The 21,206-nt window shown below is 49.7% G+C and overlaps 1 protein-coding gene across 1 annotated transcript in view; it reads left to right on the forward strand.

Annotated features, from left to right (window-relative positions):
- The first annotated feature begins 793 nt into the window (after window positions 1-793).
- The window catches only part of SYNDIG1 (synapse differentiation inducing 1), a 76,358-nt gene continuing 55,945 nt past the window's right edge, over window positions 794-21,206 (forward strand). Inside the window, exons 1-2 of the mRNA XM_037405663.1 lie at window positions 794-919; window positions 13,943-14,512. Of these exons, the coding sequence (XP_037261560.1) occupies window positions 14,033-14,512 (480 nt within the window). The 5' untranslated portion in view covers window positions 794-919; window positions 13,943-14,032. The remainder of the gene's footprint in view (window positions 920-13,942; window positions 14,513-21,206) is intronic.

Genomic DNA, 21,206 nt, shown 5'->3' on the forward strand with positions numbered 1-21,206 from the left:
TGTAGGGCCTCGCGCCTCCCCCTGCAGCAGCGAGGAGCAGCAGCGATCCAAACCCTGCCTGTGATCCTCCAACAGCAGCTCGAGCCATAGATGTTAAAGCATCCAGAAAGAAGTGGTGACAGAGAAGCTTTTAGGCAAATGACTTGGCTAGCAGGCCTGCTGGGGGTGGGAAGACGAACGAGTGAACCCTGCTTTCCCGGGTTACGTGTGGTTATTAGGGAAGCAGGGAAGCTCCCCCCGCCCCCTCAGTGCTGCAGCGCGCAGCCCGGCACCTCGTCACCAAGCTAAAAAATAAACCCACACAAATAAAGTTCTTCAGACGCGCCGGAGCTCCCCCATCACCTGGGGGAGTTGGGGTGCTGTGCCCTGTGCTGGCAGGTGCCTGTGGCTGTGGAATCCGTACCGGGGTGCCCCGGGGGGTGGGGGTGGGAGGAGCCGGGGCCCCCGGAGGGGCGCGGAGCTGCGGTGCGTGGGGAGCAGCGGAGACCCCCGGCTGGGAGGAAGGCCAAGGGAGGGGGAGGAGGCAGGGGGCTGGGAGGGGGAGGGTTTTGCCGTACCGGGGCGGGGGGGCGGGTGTACACACCAGGGGATGGGAGGCTGCTCCTGCTGCAGGAGGAAAGTTGGCCGCTCCGCCACGCAGGGCTGGTTCTCCTGCCTCCCTCGCTCCCTCCCTCCCTCGCTCCCTCCTCCTCTTCCTCCTCCTCCTCCTCCTCCCCGCGAGTTGAGCGCACAGTGCAGCCCGGCGGGTGCAGGCAGCGCAGCCCCGCTGCCCGCCCGCGCTGCCCGGCCCCGGCCCCCCCGCCGCCCCCGCCGCCGGGATGCTGCCGGGCACCGCGCCCGGGCGCTGAGCCGCCGCCGGCCGGGAGCACCGCCGCTCCCCCCGGCGGGAGCACCGCGCTGCGGGTCACCTTGCAGGGAGGTGAGTGACACCCCCCCATCCCACCCCATCCCATCCCCTCCCCTCCCCTCCGGGAAGCGATGCACCAAATCCCTCCCCCCCTCCATGCTTTGGAGCGGGGCCGCCGGGCAGCGAGCGGGGACGGGGGGGCACCGCACCTCCCGCAGCCGCCGCGGCCAAGAGTCTCCGGGGGGAGCCCCGGGGAGCGCAGGAATATGGGGCCGCGATCCTGCCCCCCTAGGCACCGCGGGTGGTGGGGGGGGGGGGGGCGGGGCACGGACGCCCAGTGCCCTGCCGGGAGCCGAAATTAGCGCGTCCCCGTCTGTGCCCGTCGCGCCGGGAGGGGGTCTGGGAAGGGATCAGGCTTTTCCAGTGCAGGGGCAAGGTTTGGATTGGGAGCACTGGAAGGGAAACTGTGCGTGGGGTCCTCCTTTTCCCTTCCCTCCCCCCCGGAGGAATCCCTCCCCCCCCGGTCCCTGTACCGGAGCACGTTCCCCTCGCAGCGCCGGGCAAGGCAGCCTCTGGCCGGGCAGGGGGCGTGGGGCTGCGCAGCGCGACGGGAAAGGGGAGGGGGGCTCCCTGCAGCCACCCTGCCCTCGCCGCCCTGCCCGAGAGGTGCCGGGTGCGTGGCGCTGCCTTCCCCGCCTCCAGTTTGCGGGCAGCCCAGTTGGAGAGAGGGATGCTTAAGGCGAGGAGGCAGGAGTGGTCCCTCTGTTCAGTGGCAGAGAGGGGCCACTCGGGTAAGTCCCCCACGCCTGTCCCATCACTCTGGGTCGGGTATCACTAAAGCACCTCGCACGGGCTCGGGGAGAACCGTTCAGTAGGAAGAGGCTGGCAAATGCGTTGAGACCGTTCTGGAACTGGCAGCGCGGGAGCAGCATCCTTCCCGGAGCGCGGCTGGCAGCGCCCGCGGCCCGGGGTGCGCTGCAGCGGGAGGGGTGCAAGGGGCTGTGCGGGGCGGGCGGTGCTGCGGGGTTCTGTCCCCCGTGAGAACATGGAGCTACCTAGTGGCAGGAGTTGCTCTGGAGAGCAATCTGTTGAACTGTGTCTTCAAAGTAACGGGAGGGGAGGCTGCAGCCTCAGTGTGTAATGAGAGAGAAAGAAGGTGGAAAAAAAAAAAGATCTAAACTTTCCAGGGAGATTAAATATTCAGATCACAAATAATTAGACATTAATCCCTCATAAACAGGGCATTAACAACAATTAAAAGATGCTTTGATATTCTTAAACCCAAGAAGATGAGTTAACTGGTACTTTCAGGGGGATTATCGTATATCATAAAATGCAGTCAGAGCAGAGAATGCATTTCTACATTCATGTATTTAAATGACGTGCTCTTAATTATAGTTAATGAGCTATCGTCTTCAAAGTAGCTGCATTTAGATGCTCTTCATATTAGTTTCAAATCACCTCGCTCCAAAGAATAAGCCACTTCTGATTTTACTGGCCAAGGTGACATTTTATTGGCAGTTTGGTAACTACAGGTCATGCCAGGGTGTACAGATTAAACGAAGTCTGCCTTTATTAAGTGGGCAGGCAGACATCTCAACCATGGGTGCCATACGCTCTGGAATAAATCTCACAGGCACAGGAAGGCTCTTCGTTACACAAATGCAGATGTAATGCAGTACTAGTGTATATAGGCAGCATCACAACACATTTAACTTGAGGAAGGTATCTTTCTGGATTTAAAATGTTTTCCCTTCTGAGGAAAGTATTAGAGAAAAGGTGCAGCATAGCTGGATAAGGATTTTTATCTTTCTCTCTACCTTATATCTGTATCTGCAGGCAGGTATAAATGCTTCTGTCCAGGAGAGATTTTAATACTGCCTATGTGGTTATTAAGACTGCAGGTTACATACTAGGATTTCCAAATTTTGTTTTCTTCACTTGGAAGACTTCAGTTTTTACAGGTTATAGTTTATACAGTGCCATTGGGGAACAATGGAGGAAAAAATGCAGAGGTTTAAACAGGAGGAAGATACTCTGCATGTTCAGTGACTTTGCTTTAAGAAATGTCAATAGTGTCTGCATGTAAGTGTGCGAGGGTATATCTGCTCATGTCTAAATACACATTCTCTGGGTATCAAATCAAATGTTTCTAAATACTCTTCCTCCAGTAAAAGTTGGAAACTACTTTGAGCAATGAGATCACAGCAGAATGCACCTCTTCAGATATAAATGTCTGTGACCCTGAGGATTCAGGTGGAGCTGATCCAACTTTTAGTACCTAAGAATCAAAATATTTCGTGCTTTGAATTCGGTGTGTTAATATCAGAAAAGTGACAAACTGTGGTGATTTGCATTGCATCAGCAAAGACTGCATTTTTGAATAGTGGTGCAGTATATGAGAGTTGTGAGTCCATGCATGCCTTTAGCACTTCCAGTTTTATACATGGCATCCCTGTAGATGTGTATCTGTGCATATGTATCTATATAAAACCTGAATGTGCAAAGTTCCCTCATTAACCATCCATCCAAATCCATACTGTAAAGCATTTCTGTCCTAAGCTCTGAGACTATAGTTCACTGAGGCATGGGAAAAATGAACTGACTGTTCACATCAAGTAGGCATAATTCGAGCAGAGGTTTGATGGGGTTTGTGTGCTCAGACCCCTTAAAAATCCCCAGGAAGAACAAAGATCTCTGAATGAGTGCTTGCAAATGGATAATTTGCTTGGAAGACAATGATGGCATAGTCAAAGAGTTCAGCTCCTTGAGGGGCGACCTGCCCATCCTAGGTCCCGTGAGACATCCAGCCTGGTGTCAGGTCCTGCAGGACAGCTGTGCTCAGCGTGCTTCTTCAGGACATCTCCCACCGCAGCTGCCTGCTACATGCAGTGGCTGACCCAGTCCTCTCCCAGTGCACGGTGTTCTCATGCCACCCACCCACCTTCCAGCTCCTATTGTCCTGCCCTCTGCAACGGGAGGATCTCCCTTCTCCCCACTGCATGTGGCTTGCAAGATGACAAGAGGCAACGCTGAGTTGATGTGCTGCCAGCCAAATGCCTGTGCCTCCCATGCAGAAGTCTCATAGGTTCTATGTTCCTTCTCCTCCCAGGGGGAAGGGTTTATAGGATTTTTCTTCAGGCTTTAGCGATGCCCTGAGTCTAATGGGCCCCATTATTCATTTCAACTCTGATTTCTGCAGGGAGGGATGAGTAGGGGGTTAAGCAGGGCTTGTAAATGTCAATCTACACCCACTGATGCTACTTCCCAGTGTTTCCCTGCCTGCCCTATCTACCTCCAGCTACCAGTCTTGCTATGTCTAAATCACTTACTCTCTAAAGCTTTTGTTCCACAGCGTATTCCGAGCTCTGCAATTCTTCTAGAGCCTGATGAAGCAAGGCTGCCCAGGAGTGGCTGCTTAATCTAATCATCCTTGCCCTGATGAACTGGCACTAGCAATTTTACAGTATCACAGATCTGTTTTTCTAGCAAAGTGACTTACAACCTGGGGGTGCTTTGCTTGGGGCAGGAGGTACAGAAACCTTCACTTTGCACCACGCCTGCACCACCAGGCTGTCTTCCTGTGCCATCCTCTCATTATTTATCATTCCTGCTTCAGGAGTATCTAAATCCCAGCCTAGAGCATAGTGCTGGGGTGTAACATGCAGAACAGGTGTGAGGCAGGTGTCTTGTCCTGCTTTGCTTCTTGCATGCAGTGTGGAGACGCCAGTAGAGCCAGATGAGCAGGGTGTGAACGAGAACCAGGCTCGGGGGGTGGCTTGGCTGCCCATCAGGAGTGAGAGTTGAGTGAGTAGGCCCAGCCCTGGAGCCACGTATAGGTGTTTCTGTCTGTGGGCAGTCTGGTTACAGATGCCAACATGCATTTTGGGGCACTGGTGTCAGCCTGCAGGCAGACCAAGAGGGCCAGGTGATGCTGTGATGTTGATATTCCTGGGTGAGCCTCTCAGGATTCGTTGCGATGCTCCGTTGTGTGTGGCAGGGACTTTGCCTTGCTGCAGGTTTCTACAGGGCAGAGTACCAACAACCTTCTTGTAAGCTGGAGAATTTTAGTTCTCTTGCAACACAAGGTGTCACTGAGACTAGGCAGGAGGTTTTGTGGGTAGCTCAGTCCTTCTCAGAATCTATGCAGACTCCGTGGCATAGGGACCAGGAAGACTGAGGCATCGCATCTTTTCTCCTGTGAGTGTGGCTTGTCTATCAAATAAACAAGCAGTCCAGCTGTGCATAAGTTTTCACTCTGGGTCATGGTTAGAACCACAAGAGTGACAGTTCTGGCCCCAAACCTGGCATGGTAGGTGTGGGTCTGAGTCTAAGCTTTCCCCAGGAGCTGGAGCAGCTCTTGGGCAGAGACTCCATGCGGGAGAGTTGTGGGACTCACTTTGGAAGAGATTTTTCTCAGTGAGGGCACTCTGAACAATTAAGGATGCAATTATACACTCCAGAGAACAGCTGTATTCACTTGCTTTGGAAGTGAAAGGCAGTGCAATTTCCTGCTCTTCAAGTTGGCCAACAGATCCTTCAGCCTGACCACGCTGCTGAAGGTAGTGACCTGAGCTATTTCATTATTAGTGTCTCTCTATATGTTATGTCATGAAAGTTAGTTTTATTGCGCTGGACGTAATCAAGAGTTTTACAGAACAGCTTTTTGGGATGGATGGATGGAGGGAAGGAGAAGAAATGTCAGCATAGCCTTCTGTTGGGAGAGAGGTATATTTTAAAGCAAGAATCACTTCTCATGACTCAGTCTCCCCGGTTTGAAATGAGGGTGGGGGGCTCAAGAGGGATGTGATGAGGCTGGATGCAGTTGTCAGGTGGTCCTCTTGTGTGGTGTTGGGGACTCTTGGAACAGCAGTGCTGCGAAGGACCCGGTGGTACAAGCCGGTGTGAAGGCATCCTGTGCTGTGCATGCTACCGGACAGCCAGGCTCTGAGTGGAGAATGCGTACTTGCAGCCAGGAAGGAAGGAAGGAGAGGTGCATGTGTCGGGCATAGAATCACAGAATCTTTTCAGTTGGAAAAGACCTTTAAGGTCATAGAGTCCAACCATTAACCCTGGACTGGCAAGGGCACTGCTAAACCACGTCCCGAAGCACGTGCACAAGGCTTGGCCGGTGCGGAGATGCAGCGTCAGGGCAGGATGCAGGTGTTGCACAGATTCGCACTGAGCTCACCAGCCACTTCGTCAGGGCTGATTCATAGCGTTCGTGTGTCCAGATGCAGTTAGGCAGCTGATAATAGCTTTCTGACACCCAGCTTTGCTGGATTGTGTTGGTGAAATGAATTTCTCGGTTAGAAAGGCACAGAGCCTGATTTTTGACTGCTTTCACTTTGGAAAGTAATTGCTGTAAGTTGTGCAGGTGGCAAGGTGGTTTCGTACTGGTGCCTTCCACAACAGGCAGGGTTATTACATTACAGCCAGGTGCTGTTATTCAGGTCAGTTATTTATTAGTTGGAAAATGCAGCTTTTGTCATCAAATGAAAAAAAAAAAGAAAAGTGAATTCAGACTGAACTCAACAAAGGGTTGAGGCTGTCAAAACTGGTTGGGAAGGAGGATTGCTAAAAAATCCTGAACATGTCACATTTTTATTGGAAGCAACTTGAGGCAAATGGAACCAAAAGCAAGTTAGTTCGATTAAAAATAAATAAATGAAACATTACATTTCATTTTGGCTCAAGCAGGGTGTTTCCATCTACTCAGAAGTGTTTGGTTGCAGGGATAACATTTTATGTTTTAGGTCAACACAAGGTAATCCCTCCTCTCTCTCCCCTGTTCTTTGGTTCAGCTACTGAATAAAGCAATCAATTATTCAGGCAGATCTAATATGCATATGCTAATTGTTTCCACATTTAAATATACCTCTGGACAGGCAATCAAGAGACCTGAATTTTATTTCCAACTCTGCCACTGTGTCTGATGTGACCTTGGGCATTTCACTGTACTCCGAGTCCTTCCTTTTCAGGACAGGCCCATGTCTCACGGTGGATTTGCTGCATATTGGTAATACTAAAATAGCATGGAGGTCTTTTTACTTCCACCGTTAGAAATTAAACATTTAACTGTCATAAATTCATGCACTCCTAATTCTCCCAGTGTGAGTTAGTTGTGTCACCTTATGAAACTCCCTGTAGTTTACTTAATAGGTCAAAAGGAATTTCAGCTGCTGAAATAGCAGTGTTCTCTTAAAACAAAACCTATTTTAATGAGCCCAACTAAATCAAAGAAGAAAAATACAAGTGGGGAAGTTTTTTTTCTTTCCTTTCCTTAAATATTTCATTGCGTAATCATCTCTCCAGATCCATCTATTGCCTCTGATTTCTTTCAAGCGAAAGGTCTATAAGTGTTGTTGTAATTTCTAGATGTTTGAAATGCCTTAAACTGTGTTGAAGCCTATTGCATTATGCATTAAAAACTCCCTCATACCTGAAAGCTTGCACCAGGAAACCTGCAGCCTCCAAACCTCTCACAATAAGGTTTTCACCAGGCTGCAGCTCTCACCATTTGGCTTGCTCTTCAAGGAAACTTTCTCCTCTCTGCTTTCTGTGTGCTGGCACTGGGGGAACCAGCACCAAACCCAGCGGCACTTTCTTGAATCTGGTAGTCATGAGGCTGCATCCATTTCTGCCGGTGGCATGGCCATTATTGCCCCTTCTTGCCATGCTGGTGTTAGGTTTAGAGTCTCTGAGGGGTTGGCAGAAGAACATGGGAGCAGTTACTCGTCTCGTTGGGAACATGGGAGACAGATGGGAATCTGTCAGGTGGAAGCAGAGAGATGTGGATTGTAGAGTAACTCCAGTTGAAGGAACCCAAGGAGGTCTCTAGGCTGATGTCATGCTAAAGGCAGGGTGAGCTATGCTCAGGGCTTCATTCAGTGAGGTCATAAAAACCTCCAAGAATGGAGACTGCACAGCCTCCCTGGGCAATCTTCTCCAATGCCTGACTGTCTTCATGGGGGAAAGCTTTCCCCATACATCCAGGACCCCCGTGCAGAGTCATACGAGCTCTGTGAGCCCCTCCTGGCTGATGCTCTGCGAGATCTGCCGGGAATGGCAGCGGGCGCAGCCAGAAGCCTTGACAGTGGATGGGAATCTGCCTTCAGCCTCACCAGGGCTTGCCTTCATCGCCAAGTTGTCCTGCAGTAAACCAAGGACAACCAGGCCTTTGGGCTGGTGATGCCTGGTCTGCCTGGATCAATGTCTTTCCCAGCTGCTGGGAGGAAAAGGCTGGGGCTTTTCAGCTGTAGCCTGGTATTTCAGAGGTAGCTGGATTGGCTGCTCACACGGGACTTTTGGTACCTGGCAGGGGTCTCCAGAAGGCTGAAACGCCCAGCGGCTGTGCTAGAGCTCTGTGAAGGGGAGAGCCCGGTGGAGGCAGGAGAAGTGTCCTGCCCGGTCACGGAGGAGCGAGGGAGTTTCAAGATGGTGGGCGGCAGCAGAGCTGGCTTCTGCTTCTCGTCTGCCAGAGCCCAGGGCACAGCGTTCTCCCCTTGCCCTCCCTATAGCTTGTGTTTCTCTGTCTCACACCCTTTGCTTAATTAGTTTGTCAGTGACTGTCATTATAGCAGGAGCCTGCAGAACACCCAGCAGAGCGTAGCTCTCATTGCAGCTACTGTAGCTGGGCTCTGCTGTAACAGAAGTGATAGCTCAATAAACCACAGCATTGTAAACTAAATATCTTGGCACTGGTTGCAGCTTCTTATTAAAATAAGAAAGAGAGAAAACAGAAATGCAAGGAGTCAGAAAGAATGAAGGTTATAGTCATTAATGGTTTCACTTTTAGTACCAGAGACCTGGATAAAATGTCTAATCCTCAAGGTAAAAATTAGATTTAAGTTTGATTTACTCTTTGTCAATAGCTTGAACTTGATTTTCCCTTCTGGTTCCAGCCTCAAGTCTGAAAATGCAGAATTATTTCTGGTCAGCCTGAGTACCCGTGAGTGATTTGTGGGGAGAAATTCAAACAGTGCAAAGACAAATGAAACCTGAATCAAACCAGTTAAATTAACTCTGCATCTCGGAGCAGACGGAACAGCTCATTTATTTAAAGGGCTCTGATGAGTTTCATTTACTTGTCAGCTTGCTGTGGTCCTGGGTAATGAGAGTGGCTCTTTTTCGCTTTGAGTGTTGTCTCCCTGCAGGGGAGGCATCTTCCAGCTGCCTCAGGTGGTCTGTCAGAGGGTATCTGCTCAGTCGTGCTGTCATCTGGGATCCTCTGGGCTGCAGTTTGATCTGGAAACTGGGGCAATCTTAATTTTAGGACCTGCCTGTGAGTCACAGACATGTGAGCCTGGCCCGGGACAGGGCAGTGAAAGACCTTAGTGAAAGGATGGCGACTGAATCCACCTTCAAGGAGTCCCTGCAGGCAGGGGACAGGCTCTGAGCCATTGCATAAGCACTTGCTGCCTTTTGCCCCTAAGCATCACTCGTGACCACGTGCCACAGTCCATTGCTCCTCCATCTGAACCTGGGGGACTCATTTCACCTGCCTCACTCATCTGAAGGTTAGTATTAAGCTGAGAGGGTCCCCCCCCTGTATTTTACAAGGGTATTGTTGCTCCAAAGGGAGACTGAGCCCACTCACTGGTCCTGTGTAACTTGCATAACTGCAGTTAATTTCTCCCAAGAAACATCCTTGGGTGTCTGCAGTAGGTGAAATGAAGTCCAGCCTTTCAGTCTAATTCTCCCACCAACACTGGGGTAGCAGCAAGTCACAAAAGCCTTGGAAATCTGATTTAACTCCCTTCAGCCAGTGGTTTGGAAGAGAAAAGCCCAGGGGAGGTTCTCTTTTATACATGAGTATGTGAAATTTCATTTGTGGCTGACAACACTCTTAATCCTGCCTTTTTATTGATGAAGAATCTCTGGGTACCTTAACCGTTTCTCAGTTTCCCTAGACAGCAATTGACCTTGTTTCAGCTATGCATCAAAATGCACTGGCAATCAAGGTGCTATTGATTTAAACCTAATGGCCAGCCGCTCCAGAATTTCACCCAGAAAATAAAAATCAATGCCACATTATTATTTTTATTATTTTTTCCCCCATGTTAAGATATTATAATGAAAAGACATGAGAGTCTCACCAGATCCTTACCATTAAGCGGTACACTTGCAAGGCCAGGAAGATTGGGTCAGGCTCTGGTAAGGTAGCCAGCCAGCTTACAGATTGAAATGACTCTAGGGTTAAACAATTTTGCTTGATTGCGTGCTGCCATCTGCATCTCTCTCTGCTGACCTTGCCCGAGGCATGCGCTGCTATGTGGGACTCCAGAGAGGATGTCTTGAGCAATGCCCCACTGCTGGAGGAGCTCTGTGTGGGAAGGATGCTCCCTGTCTTGCCCTTTCCTCATTTCAGAAGTTTCCTTGCCCCCCTCCCCCCCCTCCAGGGGAAAGTGTCACTCAGACTCTGCAAAATTGCTTTACAAGACCGGTTACAATGCACAGCAGGTAAGCCCCAGCCAGATGGATTTAGGTCCGTGGTCTAAGCAACACCACAGGCTCCCTCCTACCTAATAAGTGAGGCATGCCAGGATGGGTCCTGTCGCCCATGGGCTGAAAGGTCCAACATCGACCGTGGCCATGCTGCTCAGCTCTCCTACCGGCCAAAACAAGGTGGTTTTCCCATCTGGGCTTCTCAGGAGCATGCATGGCACTTACTTACTGCAGCATAGGTATTTTCTGGGAGAGGGCACGGGCTGAAGCCAGGCTATGGGGTGTGCTAGTGCTTTGCTAGTGTGGATGATTTGGGAGGATTCTTGAGCCTGTAATGTAGTTGTTCTTAGTTCCTTAGGATGGTGGAGGTACCAGCTGTAGAGTACCAAAGCCATCATAAGCAGTCCTGGTTTAGGTCTTTTGCAGAATCTTACCTGTCAGCACTCCAAACGCCATGGAACCAAACCACCTTTCGAAATGATGTTGAGTCTCGGGCCTCCTTTTAGTCAGCCAAAGGGACTTGGCTGCTGCATAACGTAAGCTGATGAACACTGAGGAGCAAGGGATGGTGTGGGGCAGTCCTGACATCCCAGTGATGTTCTGAAGTGCTCCTGGGTCTCAGGTCACTTAGGCACACTAAAGCATTTTCCACTGTGGCCTCTGCTTACTTCTCTTCTCTTGTTGCTGAGGAGTGTGAGAAGAACTGAAAGGTGGTTTTCCTTTCCCATGATTTTGGAATGTCCCCATGCAAGTCAACTTTAAAGAGATGCGAGTGACTGTTCCTCATAACCCATCCCTTTCAAGATGACCACCTAAAATGCATGAGGAACACATACCGGTCTGCATACCAGCTACTTGTGGTGCCACTGTGCTTGCAGAGCCTCATTTGCACCCATTAGAGCGAGCATTTTCCATGAAGAGAGGACAGCTGTCAGAGGAACACCTGAAGCGAGACCTGCATTTCCAGAGCCAAGCTTTATCTGGATGGTAGGTGAGCACAGAGACAACGTGAAGGGAGGCTGACAGCGCAGCCTGAAAGCACGCAGTAAAGCAGCCTTAAAAACGGCATTTTCCTGAGTGCTGCTCCAGCCGGACTATACGCATTTGTTGGAATGACGGGACCCCCTGGAGGAGTGAGACCTGACCCCAGCTTTGCTGTAGCCATTGGCGTGGTGACAAACTATTGACCTCTTCGCCCATTTTTCTGGGAAAGGACCTGTTTGATTTGTGCATCTTCTTCCAATTTCTACTGCAGCTGTGGCATATTTCTGCTGACCGTTTCAGATTGCTTAGACAGATGGCAGGGCTAGGGATGCTGGAGAGGTGGTTTAGTTTTGGGTGAAGTCTGTCTTCAGTGGGGTTGATGGTTGGTGTCACATGTCAGGGAGCCCTGCACATTTTTTAAGCCAGCTCAGGGGAACTGAGCAGTCTCCTGACAACTTACTCCTCAGCTGAGTTTTTCTCAGCTTCTGCCTCTGGTGATACATTTTTATTTTGTTTCTTTGGGAGGAAGGAAGGGGAGGTTTGTGAGCAAGCTGTTGGAGGCACAGCAGAACATCTCCCCACCGAGTGGTCCCACCCAGTCTGGGTCAAGCAGCGGGTGTTCCCCAGCTGAGGTGTCTGCATCCCACCCAGCCTCTGAAGCCTCCTGAACAGCAAATTTGGACATCTTAGCAGCCCACAGGAGGACTTGCAGGTTGCCAGCTCAGTGGAGGGTGGCAGATGGGAGATGGTTGTTCTGCAAGCACCTGTCCTACGGCAAACATCAGTGTGTTGGTCTCCCAACCCACTGTCTCCTGCTGCACATGGCTTGCTTCCTCCAAGAGCAGCTCCACCTCACCCCCATACATCTGTGCTGCCAGGGCCGACGTTACCACTGGGAGCATGAGGAGGGCACGGTCCCCTGTTCATCTAGCACAGGCGTGGCTGCATTTGGAAATGAGTTTTCCTTGGGAAGGCTGGGCACGTGCTTTCAGAATTATCTGCTGCAAAGGGATTGAGGGCTTTGGGGCTGATCCTTTGGTGAAACCGAGTCCAAGCTTCCAAGCTAATCTGCAAATTGGTTAATTTTACCAGCAGGTTCCCCAGATGTAAATTCTGTGGGATCCCACCGTGGTGTATTCTCACTTGTGTAGCTTTCCTGCCAGGTCACTTAGGCACCGAACTATTTGACACCACCATAAAATGGGTTTCCTACACGTTATAAACCAAGTGCTGTGAATGCAAACATTGCAGCATACTTCGTTAAGCTCTCTTGTGCATCAAACAAGTTTCTTGCTTAATTTCTAGTATAAGAACAGAAGACCAGCTCTTAGCGATGGTTTAAATATCTCTTGCAAGCCAAAAGGGAAACTGCAGATGTTTGAAGTCTGGAGTTATTTGGAGGAAATAAAATTAGGCTTTTGCGAGCCATTGCTCTGTTAGAGGATCTCTGCTATAAAAGGGAAACAGAAAGCAGTGAGTAAAAAACATACGGATGTACATGTGCTTGTATGTGTAATTCTTGTTTTCTTCCAGGCAGCACACCGGGGACAGGTAATCCTACCTTAAGAATTTGGCCTTAGAGGATCTCACGCGAAGCTCTTTGAAGCCAAGGGCGTTTCTGTGACTCCTGTGGTCAGGCAGGCCCAGAAACAAACCCCTGATCTCATTGTTGCTGTGGCAGGTACATCCCTATTGCAAAAAGCATTTCCCTTTGGCTGTGCCTGAGCAGAACTGCAGTCCTGATGAGAAGGTGTTTGGCCTCCAAAGAAAGTACTTTTAGCCTTCTGAGCCATCCTTTTGGTTTCCGACACCGTAGTGCATCCCACACAAAACAGCCAGTGGTGGTCTGGTGAGGCAGAGGGCAGCTGTCGCCCCCGTGCAGAAGGAGACAGACAGCCCCGGGGGCTCAAGCGACAGTGGCTCCATGTCTCCCAGGTGAATATGGATAGGGATGGTCACGCTGGCAAGCCCCATCACAGCCCATCAGTCTGTCACACCAGGACAGCCCTGGAAGAACTAGGGCGCCCAGAGCAACACCAGGGATCTGACATCCCGTCCAGAGGAGTTCTAATTCCCCTGGGTCAGATCTGATCTCGCCTTCAGGTGGTGGTTTTTTGGTTGATGTAAAGAGCGCTGCCTGCTGCTTTGCCTTCAGCTGGGTTTTCAAAGGGTACTAAAGCATTTGCCAGGGGCAAAGGGTGGCTGCAGAGACTGACAGCTGAATGCAGCAGCTGCCTACCCTTTGCAATTGCAGGTTTCTGAGAACTGAAAATGGTTCTTTTATCCTTTATCTTTGGTTTTCCTCCCCATCTCTCTTATCAGAGTGTTTAGAGGAAAGGGACATTGTCCCCAGAAGTGCCAGTGGGAGGATGGAGGAGGCATCATAGCCCTTCTCTGACAGGGCCCACCATTACCAAGACATCTCAAGAAGTCCTCTGTCACCACACATTGCCATCCATCCGCTCCTGTTCACCCCATGGATTCGAGGTGGGGGTTTTGGCCTCTCCAAGCGGGGATATGTATGGAGAGCTTGGGCAGGGTATGCGCGTATGTACGGCTGTATTTCCTCGTGAGGTGATACCAAAGGCGAGTTGATTTGGGTGCCTGGATATGTTATTCATTGCCTTTGTCCTCACTTTGGTATTTGTTTCCTTTCTTCATCAGGAAAATGGGAGCCACTGCCCCGGTGTGACGTGTTTCTAAGGTACAACAAAATAAAGGCCACCCGTCCCACTCCTTCAGACACCTCCCAGTATGGATGGCTTGGTTGAGCAGAACAGTGTGCTAATGCACAATAAGATCACTGAAGCTGGGAAAAGGAATGGTTTAATTAACACAAGGAACTTAGTGGCAGAGAGCCGAGATGGTCTGGTCTCTGTGTACCCAACCCCCCAGTACCAGAGCCGCCGAGCGGACAGCCTTTCCTCTCCCAGCTGCCTGGAGAACAGCAGGAATGACCCCGTGCAGCAGCTGCTGGACCCCAACATGCTGCAGCAGACAGTGGAGTCTCACTACCGGCCCAACATCATCCTCTACTCGGAGAACGTGCTGCGCTCGTGGGGTGAGAACATTGGCTCAGAGTGCTGTGAAACCACCTTCATCGAGGACCGCTCGCCCACCAAAGACAGCCTGGAGTACCCGGACAGCAAGTTTATCGATCTCTCAGCGGATGACATCAAGATTCACACCCTCTCCTATGATGTGGAAGAAGAGGAAGACTTCCAAGAGCTAGAGGTCAGATGACATGTGGGATATGTGGGGAAGGCTGCGGGGAGGAGGGCATATTTGGGGTTAAGTGTACAGCCTCCAAGAGCTGGTCTGCATGGGATCAGCTGTATCACGCTCTCCTCCAGCCAGGACAGCGAGCGATTGCTCATCTTTATTTGTTGGGTAAAGTCCCAACTCTGCGGATACTAATGGCAAAACTTCCACTAGCCCTAACAGAGATTAGCATTTCCCTCCTGCCTCTGAATGGGCCGTCAGAAACCGAGGAAGACCCATGTGCTTGAATGCTAAGTAAGGTCACGGCCAGGAGCATCTGCCCATGTAGATGGAGCTTGTCTTACTCAGCAGGCCAGCATCGCCTCTTACTTTCTCCTGACGAGCTAGACATAAAGCAGATTGTTTTGCATACTGGCTCAAACACGAAACAATTCTATCTCTGAATGAAGTCTTTGGTTTTCAAAAAAATCAGAAGTCTTTGGGTTTCAATCTGCAATGAGTCCCCCTGTCTCTGAAATAATTCAAAGATTTTTTTGTGATGGAGTGAAGCATTTCATTAGATCCCAAATGCGATGTTTTCTTTTAGGTTCCCATGCTTCATTGATTGGCTCACAATAAATTAAGGTACATTTTGTTTTCCAAATGGGGCAGACTATGGAAATCAACTTCATTCTTTTTTAAATGATGCATTTTTTGTTTAAAAAAATCTTTTTAGTTTTGGCTGAAGCCAGCTGCCCAAGCACGGCACAGATCTGTGTTTGCCAGTGTGTGGGGGAATGGAGGGTGAGCATAACGCTGCTGATCCCAGAACTTTCTCCAGTGCTGGTCACAGACTCCTGACCTAACAAAGAGCGTTTGGCTGGCTGGAGCAAAGCCACAGCTTCAACTCGAATGTCCAAGTTGAGATGGAGGGATTATTTGCTCGTGTTTCTTTGTTGCCGGGGTTTTCTCCACTGAGACCTAACAAGTCCTAAAACTTCCATTTTCACCTGCTGCAATACCAGCATCTCACCCTGTGATCAGCACAGGGGCAGCCCAACAAGAGCCTGGCTTCTCTTTTATCCTCTTTTCTCTCGGTATTGATAAGGTAGGAAGAGACGTGTTTTTCCTTGGGTGTGTCACCGATGCAGCATTCAGTGCCTCCACAGGGTAACAAAAAATTGGTCTCGGAGGCATGTGAGGGTGTTAGCTCAAATCACACCCTTCTCCAGCATTTCGGAATTGGCTGTGGGAAGTCTCGTTTTCTAAATCAAAACAAAATCCCTAGTTGCTGCCTTTTTGCCCTAGTTTCTCTCCTGCAGTAGTGATGCATGTGGCTGCTGCAGGCATGTAATTGCCTAATGGTGTTATTAACACATCTGGCCTGACATTTAGGCAGCAAAAAACCCTGTCTCCCTGTTGTCAATCCGAATCTAGCAAGCCCTTCTTTAGCCAGCTCTTGGAGCATAGGCTGAAAAAGGCCAGGAAAATAAGCAGAACAAGGAAAACATATTTTATACTAAAAATCTTTCTCCTTTTCTTGGTGGGATTTTTAAGGTGCCATTGCAAGGTAGGGCCCTCAGTCTGGGTGCCTCTTCAGAGTGGTACTGTAGGAGCTTGATGAACTTTTTGTAGAGAACATTTGTTTCTAGAAAACCACCTGTAAAACAAGGTCTGAGGAAAGTGATGTCACCCTTCACCTCCCCTGAGGCGATCTCGAGTGAAGAGAGGAGAGTCTTCAAATTCTGATACTGTGGTGCGACAGTGTGTGCATCATTTTTCCTGGCTCCTCCTCTTTCTGACCTGTTTCTCTGGACTGTAGCCTCCAGAAGGTCACATGTATCCCATCTTAAATGGGCATACAGCATTTGGCATCACGGATTCCCAGCCTCACTTAACCCTGTGGGCTGTTACCCTGCTAATAAGCAGAGAGGTGTATGGGCAGCCATCCTGACCTACAAACAAAAAGTGCTCAGAAGAGGATAACATTCACAAAGTGCTCACCCATGTGCCTCCCCTCTCTTCTGTGTTGGGGTTTCTCCGTCAGGAGAATGAAGCAAGGGAGGAGAAAATGAGGCAAGGTCTGTCTGAAGAAGTACCCGCCTGACTGGAAACACACACATTGCTAGAATTGCTCGAAGCCTCTGCTTCTAGCCCAGTGTCAGTCTCCATCGCTGTGCTACTTGGCCAGCCCCATGCAGTGCTGAGATACTCACGTTTCTCCATGAACCAGACCCAAATGACCAATGTGCTGAGCAGCTGCGCTCAGCACGAGGGTTCTCAGCCAGGGGAGGAATTTCAATCCCAGGAAGGTCCAAGTTCTGCAGCTGTGGCTGGTCATGCAGAAAGATGGGGAGGAGAGATGCATTTGACAGCACAAGACCAGCAAAAAAGGTGACTGCTGTGTTGTGTTCTTCTGGTTCCCATGTGGACAGATGCTGTAGCTATGTGGCCAGATGTGTGAAGACCTCCTGGGCTTGGCTAGTACGGAGGTTCATTAGAGACGTAGCTTCACGTGTTGAGACTCCAGGTATGGAAGAGAAGTATTTGAGGGCAGCAGTCACTGAGCAGGGGAATGAACCATGCCGGATTGTTAACTACAAAAAATTTGCCTATCTGTCCAAATAAAAAAAACCAGCACCTGAATCACACAGCACTGGTGATTCACTCTAGTGAGCACAGGTCTGGATCACTAGAAAGCTTTTTTTCCCCACCAGTTACTGACAAGAAGCAAATGGTTTTTAAAATTGCTAATAGACCCAAAGTGTTGTGGAAAGGGTTAACACCAGGACTGGGAGCAGAAGTTAAAAAGAGAACAATGAGAGAGGCTGATCCAGCAGAGGTGCAAGGTTTTGCTGCTCCACTGCAAGATCCTTGAAAGATTTGGTTCTGCCATCAAGGATGCGGAGCGTGTTGCTGAGTATCTGGCCACATTGACTGTCATGCTGCAGCTCATCAGGGGACGGGAGCCGAATAGTATAAAAGCACATCAGGGCTCAGTTCTTGGAACGTTTTTTTGTTGTAACCTATCTGCTTTAGCATGTCTTTCTGAGAGAAAACAGGCCTTTTTACAAACATTAGCTTTGTGCAGAAGAGCTGTTGTGTCTTGAAAACTGTTCTTCACATGTCAGGGCAAGGTGAATGGATTTCCAATGCAGGCATCTCAGTAAAATGCCTTCTGGGATTCAGAGCAACCCTGGGGTTGTGAGTCATTTCTCTTCCCCACACATTTCTCTTCCCCACATCCGCCTGGCATTGCCTGTCTCATTGTTGAGTGCTTTCCTAGGGGTTTTCAGGACTGGGTATTCAGCTTCTCAGAAATGTGGAAAATCTAACTCATCCCTTCGTAGTGACCCCCGCCATGCAATACTTGTGGGAGTCCATGGACACACGCAGAAAATAGCTTTACTGCTGGTCAGTGTGTTTCTGCCAGGGTTTGGTTTTTGAAGAGAGCTGGGCTCCTGATAACCAGAAAGGTTGCTGTTCTCTTGCAGAAAACTTTGCCCCAGGGAAAGTTTCTGAAAAAACCCCCCAGCTATTTTGGCTGACAGCGATCTGATTTGGGTTTGAAGAGCTGACCCAGCCAGGTTGCAAGGACCGCTGCTCTGTTACCTGTCATCCCTGTCAGCATGGGTCTGTCCAGCCCAGGAATATCTCTGACAAGTTGCTAGAAGGAGGGACCTTCTTTGCTCCCCCGGCCTGGGGACTCTGAAGAACCTGGGAGATGTAGCAGAGGAGCAGGGGACATCCTAAGCAGGGGTCCTGCGCATCGCTGCAGCAATGTGGCCATGTTTAACTTTTATTTTTTTACTAGCAGGGTTTCTCAGGTCCTGGTGTAATGTTATTCATACTGCCTATGAAAATCATAATTGTCTGGAGGGAAAAACATTTCTGAAATGGCTTTTATTAGCATATACAGCCACACTTTGCTCCAGCGATTACCAGGCATGAAAGCAGAAGGCTGCGCTTTCTGTCAAAGCTTTAAACTTCTCTCTTCAGTGCCCATCCCTGAAATCAAATGATTCCCTATTTAGGTATCTCTGGAATGCTTATAAATATCTTATGAGTTCTTTACGCAGCAACTAATGGACAGACAACTTGTCAGATGTGGCGGCAGTGAAATATTACACGAATTGCTAGCTGAAATACCCTCCTGTTAGAGTTCATGTGTAAAGGCAGTGCCATCTTTTATCCGGAAACATCATTTGTCATATTACACTCCTGCTAGTTTTCCTCCTAACCTCTAGATAGATGGCTTATTTAGAGAACTCAAGCTATTGATGGCAGCAAATTAAATTATTCATATGTGTCGCATAAGAGAATGCATCTGGGCTCTCTCTTAAAACCCTTTTTCTTTTTCCCAGCAATGTCTGAAACAGTCTCTGAAAATGAAATAAAGAGGATGTTCTGGGGAGTGAAAGAAGAAAGGAAATGTAGTGCTTTCAAGCTAAACCTGCCTTCTTTTTTTTCCCCTACAAATTGCTGCATGCTGCTGTGTAACTCATCCTTTGAATGTGAGCATGAAAGTGTAGAGCTAGAAGGTGGATCCTAAAGCCATGTCCTGTTCCCTCTAACCCCTCTACTCAACATTCCTGAGCATCTCCTGCTCATGTTTCTTCTGCCATGTGAAAAAAAGGGTCCTAGAGGTGTTTATGCACATCCAGTGCAATCACTTGCATGCTTTCTGTCAGTGCTTCCAGCTTGCACAGGCTTGGATGGTCCTGCATTGCACAGATAAGACCTGAGCTACTTGTGTCCTCAGCCTCCCCTGGGAGCAGGTATCCAGAAAGGATACTTGGACATCCCCTTGGGAAGCTGAGCATGGTGGGATTCCCCTTCCAGAAAGCTCTGAAGCATAGGCAAAGAGGCAGCCTAGTGCAGACGTGGGAGGCTGTATCACAGATGACTTCCAGGGCAGGTCTTGCACGCTTTAGGTACTTGCTTGTACGGCCGTTTCCCTTCAGGGTCTTGCGCCTTGTTCTCACTAATGGATTCACTGGTCATTGCGGCGGACTTGTGAGGTGGGAAAACAGTATTTTCTCCATTCTGCAACCAGGGAACTGAAGAAAACAATATAAAAAATGTCTTGCCCAAGCTCATGTAGGGATGTGCTGTGGCTCTTTTGTCCCATGGTATTAAAAGGGATTGGCAACACTTTTCTTTCTAACACCTCTTACAGGACAGTAGTGGGTGCTGAGGGAGCACAAGGGATGGACTGCAAAGTGTCCAGGTTTGTGTCAGAGGCAGAGCATGGTGCTCAGTGGGCCATTGCTCTGACCCCATAGGATGCACTTTATGTCCCTAGATTCCTTCACAGGCACATTATTACCAGGTTACAAGTGATTACACTTCATTTGCATTCGATTTATTTTTCTCCCTTCAAGGAGAATCCACTGGAGTTTGGAGATACTGAGCCCTGCCAAGGGATGTTAACCTTTATTAGCCAGGCCTAGGTGAAGGGAGCATGGCTGGGAAGTCACCTTCAGTGGTCTCCAAGTGCCCTCCTGTGAATCGTGTCAATAGCAGCCAGGGCCCAGAGCGGTTCCCTTTCTCATCGTCACTTCCCTGAGTTGCCAGTCTGATGCTGTGCGGTGAGGACCCTGGGCGCCAGCCCGCCAGAGGCAGGAGCTCTGGGTGAGCCGCACGCTGTCAGCTGCAGGATGTGGGGATGGGACACGCTTCTTTGAGGACAGCACCCCAAAGGAAGCTGTCCACCCTGAAGCAAAAAGAAGACAATTGTGAGGGGTCGCCCCACCTGCCCCAGCCTGAGCCGGGTACTGCTGCTGTTCCTGCTGAGGTGGCTCAGTGCAGGGGGGCAGCTCCCTCATCTTCCTCAGCAGGCTGCACTGCTTCTCCTGGCAGGAACCTCTGTGCCTGCAGACTGCGGAGGTCCTCCTCTCCCTGAGCGGGATGCCTGTGCCACAGAGAGTAACAGCGATTAGGCATTCGCCACAGCTTCAGCCTTCTCACCCACCAGCTGACCCTGTGAGCTGCTGAGAGCACCCCTCCGCGGGGGCTGCTGGCCATCGGCAAGGCGCGGGTGTGCTGCCATACACACGTGCCTTCCCCGTGAATTCAAAGGGTTGTAGGGAGCCCCTGTCACTCACACTGAGATTAGGGATATTTACTTTATGGCTGTGATTACTGCTCTGCCAGAGAAAGGCTGTGATTTAGGAGACGGTGGCAGCTGGGCTCTTTTAGTATGGATGTGTTTATTGCTGTCTGCAGTTATCCCCTTTCCAGTGGCAACGTGCTGAATGCAAGTTACTGATGAGCTACAGGCAGGGTGTATAGAAAACATCACAAGGGAGACGATCAAAATCCAAGGAGACAGGAGGAAGAATGAGCTTGGACAGCTGCAGCCAGGTTTTTTTGACCCCTGATACATTTTGGTTTTGCAAGGTTACATAGGAAAAGCTTTCCAAGCGAGAAGAGACCTCTGTGAACCCATTCTGCAAAGGCTGGCTGCTGGACTGACAAGGCAATTTAGATCAGGAGCTGGGGAAACAAGACGATCAGGACCAGGTCAGGGTTAGTGGATTGTGGATCGTTTAAATACCTTTGAAATTGAAGGGGAGCAACTAAGGGAAACAACTGCAAAACTCAAAATGGTAAAGAAGAAATCAATAAACAGGCAAAATAAGATAAACAAATAATACATCACCAAGACAAAATAAACAAACAAAAAAAGAAAGTAAAATCCCTGATGGGAACAGGTTTCAGAGAG

This window comes from Falco rusticolus, chromosome 12 (genome assembly GCF_015220075.1).
Source record: "Falco rusticolus isolate bFalRus1 chromosome 12, bFalRus1.pri, whole genome shotgun sequence".
NCBI lineage: Eukaryota > Metazoa > Chordata > Aves > Falconiformes > Falconidae > Falco > Falco rusticolus.